At 43.6% G+C, this 8562-nt stretch overlaps 1 protein-coding gene across 2 annotated transcripts in view; it reads right to left on the bottom strand.

The window, feature by feature from the left end:
• Positions 1 to 8562, bottom strand: part of LOC111660060 (ubiquitin-conjugating enzyme E2 E2-like) — a 48191-nt gene that overhangs the window by 11600 nt on the left and 28029 nt on the right. For both annotated transcript variants that reach the window (XM_023413181.2, XM_023413180.2), the window contains exon 4: positions 644 to 776. In XM_023413181.2, coding sequence (XP_023268949.1) covers positions 644 to 776 — 133 coding nt within the window. The remainder of the gene's footprint in view (positions 1 to 643; positions 777 to 8562) is intronic.

The raw sequence follows: 8562 nt of genomic DNA, 5'->3' as shown, positions 1-8562 counted from the left end.
ATGGTGGGTCCAGGTGGGCGGGGCTTGGTGACTGCTTCGTTGTGACATCACAAAGTTCCAGAAGTCCTGACGGCTGGTTTTAAGGCTCAGTTTCTGAATACAGGCTGTGTGCATTTCTCTGTGGACTGAGGCTTTGATACTTTCACAGTATTAATATAGATGCTAGAGCTGATCTATAATCACACTACACATGGACACAGACCTTTACACTGGAGGAGCTTTAAGTGTTTAATTTTTCAGTTTTTGTAATGGCAGAAAGGTTGTAAATTAATATTTTACATTGAAATTTTCATTCATGAAATCAACAGTTTCTGCAGGAACCAATGGACTTTGGTCAGAGTGTCACAGAACAAATCTTTTCATGGGGTTTGTTGACAATAAGAAAAACATACAGAATATCCACAAAGTGAAAATAACAGGACCATCATTCGTCTTCGGTTCTGATTCAATCCTTTATGCTGCTGTCACCCTTTACTCTGTAAACGTGCTGTCGGTGACCGAGCCTGAAATAAGCCATTGTTGTTGGACAACATGGTGAAAAGCCTGCTGGGACAATGGTGGCATTGTTCAGAGCTCTGGGTGAAGGAGTGGGTGGGGGGGTGGGGGGGGCTGTGGTGCTGCATGGCTGCAGGGCAACACTCACCTTGGGTGGTTTGAAGGGGTAGTCTGGTGTGAAGGCAATGTCCAGGAAAAACACCCCTCCCTCGTACACGGAGCCCGGAGGGCCCAGGATGGTCGACCTCCACTCGTAGATGTTGTCTCCTTTAGGACCGGCGCTGCAGGAGGAACAAAGGGGAGAAAGTGAATCTGACGGCGAGGCGTTCAGAGAGGAAAAGACTCTGTAAGCGTGTGACTGAAGAAATATAAAGTGTGTGATTATCAGCGTTCAAAATCAGCCGCACGAAGCTGCCGTTTAAAAGTCGTTATCCATTAAGAAACAATGTGACGAAAAACAACGGAAACAAAGACTGCATCTGTGAGTCAGGAGAAGTGATCAATGTCATAAATATGATTGATCTGTCTGTGATGTGCATGCAAGCATGAAACACACACACACACACACACACACACACACGAACAGTGAGGTGTTGAGCAGCAGCGACTCTGTTTCTTCACTGTTCATCATCAGTGCTTCACCGTGTGCCAGCTGCACAGCTCCATTGTTGCCTTGATTCTCACCCCAAACACACACACACACACACACACACACACACACACACACACACACACACACACACACACACACACACAGCTGTGAGAATAGAGGCCCTAATCCAATTCCATTTTCTATTGGAATTAGGCCAGATGCCCCTGTCGGTTTCTTGTATTACTTTTACTTTCATCATTTACACACAGAGAGAATGAAGCCAGAGAGAGAGAGAGAGAGAGAGAGAGAGAGAGAGAGAGAGAGAGAGAGAGAGAGAGAGAGAGAGAGAGTAAGTGAAAGCATGTGTGAGGCACATAAATGTAAGATGAGAGTGTGAGTGGAGTTGTTCATGTGAAACAGCAGCGTGTTGTAAAGCACCGGGGCACTGCAGACCTATTTCTTGTCGGCTTGTGTTTGGACACAGAGAGGAATTATGGGAGCGGGGTGGGGTGGGGTGGGGGGAGAGGATGCCAACATGTTCTCCCGGACAGATAAAAATAGCTCGGAGAGTGATAGTGTGCCGGGGTTTTTGGGGGGGGGGGGGGGGACGACAACACAGCCAATAAATCCCTCCACTCGCTGTGAGGCAGTGGCCCGGTGTGACTCACTGGAGAAATCTATGTTTGTGTGTCAAACGGCTTTTCAACGCCAGTGGCTGTGGAGCAGCACTGTCACATTCGGTTAAACCACAACATGGTGGAACTATTGCTCTTTTATTATTATTACGACTCTTATCGGCACAGCTCAGCATCAAAAAAAAAAAAAAGTAGTTCCTCAGCAGCTAATGAAAGTCTTACAATCAAACTACACAGTACTGGGACCACATGACATACTTATTCTCAAAACTGTAAATCCAAGCGGAAACAATTTCTCTTCGGTTCCACCAGTGTGGTGTCCCCCAAGGTTCCTTCCTCGGTCCTTTCTGTTTCATAAGTTGCTCTTGAGTAAGACCAGCTAAAACTTAGCAGTTAAATACGCTTATCGCACCGTACACACAGTTCGAACGCACGATTACCAAACTTCCAAAGACAAAATCTAATCAACTTAAACACTCAGTCATTTATGTTTACACAGGTACTCCTGGATGTTTGATTGTTTTAATCCTCATCAGCATCAGATTATTGTTTAAACTCTCGGCCAACGTTTGAAACTCTGCAGCAACATTTTCTCCCAAACACCAAACAGTGTTAATACCGCAGCATCCCTCCTGATGTTTGTGGTAATCAATGCCTTCTGAATTGTCCATCAAACTAAAATCACATCAAGAGGCCAAACTTTAACCGTTCACATCATGTTTCTAAATTGTTTGACTTATTTTTACAAGCTTTTATGCACAGAGAATTTTATTACAATGCTTTTCATTACAATGATTTTTATCATTTCGATGTGAACAATTCACCGTGTCGACGTTGTTACATGAGCCTGGTTAATTTTAATGAATATGAGCACAAAGCAGCATCTCATGGTTCCACTCAATCCGCAAACTACCAGTAAGAGCTCTGAGAGAGCCGTCATTAGTCAAATCCTGTTGCTAGGTGGACGTTTGAGATCATCCTCTAGGCCTCTTGAGGTTGGCCAACCGCTGATTTCTCTCTCCGCTGAGTTCCCACAGTTAACTCTGCAGCATCTGGAAATGTTCAGGGCTTTGCCAGTAAAACCCCCCCCCCCCTCCACTGTTCCTGCAGCCTGGTACAACGCTCTCTAACAGCGGGTGGAGACGCTTCTATATTTTTCACCACCTGCCTGGTTCCTGTCAGAATGATGGAGGACGCAGACCTCCAAGATTCACCCTGGGGGTGCGCTCTCTTATTTATCCAAGGTAAGCTGGCCCGTCGTTATTTACAGTTGCTGGAGAGTTTTCTTTTTTAGGAAACTGGGATGTGCTTCTGAAACACAGAAACTCTTGCAGCGGAAAATAAATAAATAAATAAATAAATAAAATTTGAGTTTTTAATAATGAAGGCTGAATGACGATGATGGACCCAGCTATTTCCCAGGGTGTCAATTTCCACACTGTAAGCCATTAATAATAAGCCCGGAGCAATAAGAGTGCCCCACTATAATTAAGACAAGGCTGCTTCTGCATCCCTTAGCTCTCTTGCAACAGTGAATTCTTTACACAGCTTTAAAGTGGCCGCAACAAACCGACCACAACCACACAAAGTGGACCGACTCCTCTGTGCTGATTTATTCTCTTTAATCTCCACGTGAGAAAGATTTTTGTTTTTGCACAAACTTGAAAAGTCCATGATCGTGTCCCCGACAGACGGACAGTGTTCTAGTTTACGCACACGACATGCTAATTGGCTACCTGAGAACTTGTGCTATATAAACTTTTAATTTCACACGTTGAGATATTGAATTTCACATGTGCAATGTTTCAGTTCGCACGTGCATGTGCCAGGCAAAATGTTTGTAACTTTGCATGTGAAAGAGACAGTGACACAAGTGAAGTGAAACGTTTAACGTGTGAACCTATAACCAGCATTTTGACCACATCCTAAAATGGTTTTGGCAGTCAGATTTTCATCTCGTAGCTACTGCAGCTCGGTTGCATTGACACCTGCCTTTATTTAACCCCAAATATTCAGAAGCTCAGAACTGAATTAAACACAGGAATTAAATAGTAATGACATATTTTTGTCGACCTAATTAGAGTCAAGAATCTGCATATTTTCAAGAAGACGTCTGTTTTGGGATTTGATTAGATTAAGAAATTTATCCGTGCAGCAAAGTATTGAATTCTTCACAACTGAACCTGCAGTTTCCCGTTTATATTAATATAAATCTAAATCTTCCTCTGCAGCAGGATCCTGTGCAACTGCAAAACGGAGAGATGAGATTTGAACAGATTTAATTAATTTCATAGAACAAAACTTTAGCTTGTTTCTACTAATGTGAATCACAGCCTGTATTTTCTTAGCTGATCTTAACACAGCTTCTCAATGTGTCATGCCGCCTGTCGGTTTGGCGTCGTCTTGACAACGTGTCTTTGCGTTTTCTATGTGGACAGAGATCTTTATAAGAACACAAAGGCGTTAATAAAAACGCAACACGTGTGAACTAGGCCTCGGTTTACTTTCCTTTGTGTGGTGATGGAATCCTTAAAATGCAGTGTTAAATTAAAATCAATAAAACTTTCATTAATCATGTTTCACTTCAAGTATTACAACCTTGGTTAATAAAAGATCAGCGATAGAAATTTATATCACTTAATACTTAAAAGGAATCTGTACATTAAACTGCTCACAGCTGCATGATTCTTTAATCTGAAAGCTCTTCCAGGAACTCGTGCATGGAGGTTTTATAAATATTGTACTGAAATTCAATATTATCTTACTCTGACTATTGACCGCCGTGCCACCCAACACCTTTATAACGCTCGGATCAACTGATCCCACCTTCTCTTTCACCCTCTCTCTTCCTGCTTCTTTCGCATCAAGCTGGACTGCAACAACCTCTGATGTCATCATCAGTGCAACAACCTCTGATGTCATCATCAGTGCAACAACCTCTGATGTCATCATGTTGAACTTTTCAAACCAACTTTTAGCCACTTTTTCTTTCACAAGAAAGAAAATCACCTTTGCAACAAATCGAGTGACTTTTCGGACAAATCTCAGCTGCTTCCCGTAGAAGAGAGTTGCCAGTTCCGTTGTCATGACAACAGAAACACGTAAATGAGAACGGCTTCGTTGGAAATTTCCAACAAAAATACTGCGTATGTGAGCACACAGAGGAGAAGAGAAGAGATGACGGACTGACACCAGCTGACACTGGGCAGAATGCAAAGACAACGCGATGACATCATGAATATGCTAATTAGCGTATTAAATCGTGGATTTTTCGAGCAGGCTTTAGCCACTCTCCGCTGAAGGTAGCTGTGCGCAGCGGTTCCTGTGACCTCAGTGTCGCACATTGACCATTCACGGTCCAGCCATACACTACGTCTTGACCTAGTCTTGTTACTCAAGCAAAGGCACGTGCACATGCACACACACACACACACGCACACACACACACACTACAATATTAAACAGAGGAACTCTGACTGGTGGCTGCTGTGTTTCCTCGCCCCCGGGGGCCTCGGCTCACAGAGACACTCCGCAGACTCGCTTCAGCACAGAAACGCTGAATGTGACTTAATGTTTGAAGTGAGTGGGTGTTTGTCAACTGTGGCTGAGACAGTGGCCATAATCTCCTGTGACAGCTTGTTAGGAAATCACACTGAAACAGCAGAAGTCACCTAGGGTTGTGAATGTGTCAGATTACCTCTTTAAACCTTAATTTATAAAGGAGACACACACACACACACACACACACACACACACACACACGTAGCAGTGCGGTACAACCACAGCGTTGTCCTGCTGCTGCAGCAGCTGGAGGCTCAATGTCCCACTCAAGGGCACCTAGATACTGGTTGTTTAGGGAGCAGAGAGTGGAACCCATTAAGTCTTCTCTCACACACACACACACACACACACACACACACACACACACACACACACACACACACACACACGACATGTTTGGGGATTTGAAAGGCAAAGGCCGCTGCTGAATCATGATTATCGGCTTATGATAATGATATGTATGTTTAAGGGATGAATCCTTTTCCTTTGGAGTATGTGATAAAATTAGCACAAAGTCCTTTAATTGTTGACACACACACACACAAAGAAAAAAGAACCTGAACCATGAACCTCCGCCTGACAACCCGAAGCGTAAGTCGGATTTTAAACGGACATGAGCTCGTCTCAACAAGAGGATTTGTGCTTCTGATATTTGATTAAACTGATGAATGACGGCACATGATTCACACCGGCTTCAGACTCATTAAACCATCAGCGACCCGTCACTGTCATCCTGGAAGAGACGCTGCCATCAGGACAGAAGGGTTTCATTACAGGATAAAGGTGATCACTCAGAACAACTTTGTATTGATTTGCCGTGACCCGGGTCTCGTACGGTCAGACCCCTCTCTCTCTCTCCACAGCGCTGTGTCAGCACTGGAGGACGGTCTGGCCGCAGCCATTATCATTCTGCTCTCTCTGGTTTGTTTGCATTTCTTTGAAAACCAAATCACAATCGTCTCGGGCGGCGCTGAGCCCAGGATGCAGTGACGACGACCCCTAAAAATAAAGTGTGTAGTTCCCCTTTTGAAAAAGATCCATTTCTCTTGTCATGTTGACACCAAATCAGAATCCACTGCTCAGCACTTTCACACACGATGCCACGGAGCACGGCTGGATGTTAACGGCTTGATGCGGCGCACCTGTGGCGAAAGCGTCTGCATCCGTCACGTTTCTCCACTCAGTGTGATATATAATAAAGACATCAGTCCAATCCAAGCGCTGTTGAGCGGACGAGTTGTCGGTCACCGGCTCCGGAGGGAAATATCTGAGTCTGCTGTTTGGTGCCGAGCAGGCTTTTTTAAAAGAGCTTTTACTCTGAAAACAGCTTCCTGCTGTGCAGACAGAAACAACACTAGGGGCGAACCAAAACAGTGAAGCTGTGTGCCAGACAAGCCGAACAATGAAGTGAAACTCACTATAAAGCTCAGTGAGGCCGAGGGGAATTCTCTATAATTTCATCACCGCCACAAAACCCCATTAAAACTGTCACTTCATACATTGTTATTATAAAAATATTCATCAGGATCCGTGTGGTGCTTTCAAACTAATCTGAATGAATTATGTCTTTTTTTTATTTTTTTATTATTATTATGGGATTTCCTTTCTTACCTCACACACAACAAATCCCAGAGAAAAATGAATCCTTACAACGTTTGTGTGAGAAAACTGCGTCGTGCCAGTTTGCATCTCTTCTTGTTTTTACAGCTGTGAACTCGAAGCTCGGGGAAAAACAAACTCATATCACCAGCATTTTTATTTTATTATTTTTGTTCTTAAACACAAGAACGTTTGAGGATTATGGAAATACCCTGAAAATCAAAATAATTAAATTAGAAACAATCATGACATACAAGGCGTGAACTGTGGCTGGACACGAGTAAACTGGACAAACAGCAACTGTTGCCACCAAACACCAGCTATTAGCTTCTTCTCCTCCTCCTCCATTAATCCTGAGAGATCTATATCTTATGTGCAAGATTTTATTATATTATTATGTGCACAAGATACAGATCTTGAGCATGTAAGATAAAAACTTCAACAAGATCTGTATCATGTGCACAAAATATTAAATTATGCACCTTAAATATGATCTTTTCAGGACATTAGTGGATCATCACAATAGCTGAATCAATGCTGCAGGAACATCAGTCACTCCTGATATTCACACCTCTGGAAACAGCTGCGGTTTCCGCGGTGACACTTGATTTCAGCTCGGAGCAGCAGTCTGCTCGATGAGCATCGGCTCTGTGACTCTCAGAGTGGCATCATTTATCATTTAGCCCCGCGGACGTATCAATACCTGCGTTAGCTAATCAATTCCGCTAATGAGGCTGAGTGATATAGAGGAACCCTGATTGTCCATCTCTGTCACGTCACGTACACGAACAGTTTAAACACAGCCGACCATCGCCCAACTCATCAGTCCTACGCAGCATTTTAGCATCTTTCAGCTCATTGTTTCGGCTTTACTGAACACAACTTCCAAGTTTTAGTTCAACTAAACTTTATCGTTAAGTTTAAGTTTAACTGTCATTAACCGTGTGCCCAGCAGCAGCAGTCAGCTGTTAGCAACTAGCTAACTAGCATTACTCTCAACTGTTTGCTAACAAGGTGATAATATGTTCGTGTTGTGAGTGTGTTTCCAGGTTTCTGCTGAAAACCTGAACATGAATGATTAAGGACATGAAATATGACAGTGAAATGTTTGAGGTATTAAATATGTAACACGGGGTCTCGTGTTTGAGTTAAAGTTCAACAGCCACCTCAGGGCCGTTGCCATTTCAGTTCTCAACTGACTTTAAAGTCTATTTATAAAGTTCAAAGTCTCAAATGTGCCACAACGGGCTTTACAATGCGTCGTGACTTTTATGGTTGCTGTACAAACAATTCCTACAGTATTTATTTAGTTTTTCCACCGTCGAGTCAAGTGACTAAACCAGAACTTCCACTGAATCTTTGCTCCTCTGGGTGCGATACAAATCTAACAGGGCCCTCATTATGTTTGCTTACAGTGTGTTTGACTCCTGTGACACCTCAGCATCTAGCCCACTAACACACTGTCATTATTGTACGAGCGCCTCAGCCCATGTTTCTACGCTCAAGGGCACTGCGCAAATGTCAGTGACTCACCGGGGAGCGAGCGGAGAGGCTCGGGCTCTCAAATCTATTACTAACAGGTAAATAGAGGAACAGAGCGCACGGAGGGAGAGACAGTCAGGAGGGAGACTGTCAAATAACAAAATGGTTTCAACTGTAAAAAGAAAGGGGGGGGGGGGG

Source organism: Seriola lalandi, unplaced genomic scaffold, assembly GCF_002814215.2.
Source record: "Seriola lalandi dorsalis isolate HSWRI2012SDOR001 ecotype SW California unplaced genomic scaffold, Sedor1 jcf7180002054505, whole genome shotgun sequence".
Taxonomy (NCBI): domain Eukaryota; kingdom Metazoa; phylum Chordata; class Actinopteri; order Carangiformes; family Carangidae; genus Seriola; species Seriola lalandi.
This window is presented reverse-complemented; position numbering and strand designations above follow the sequence as displayed.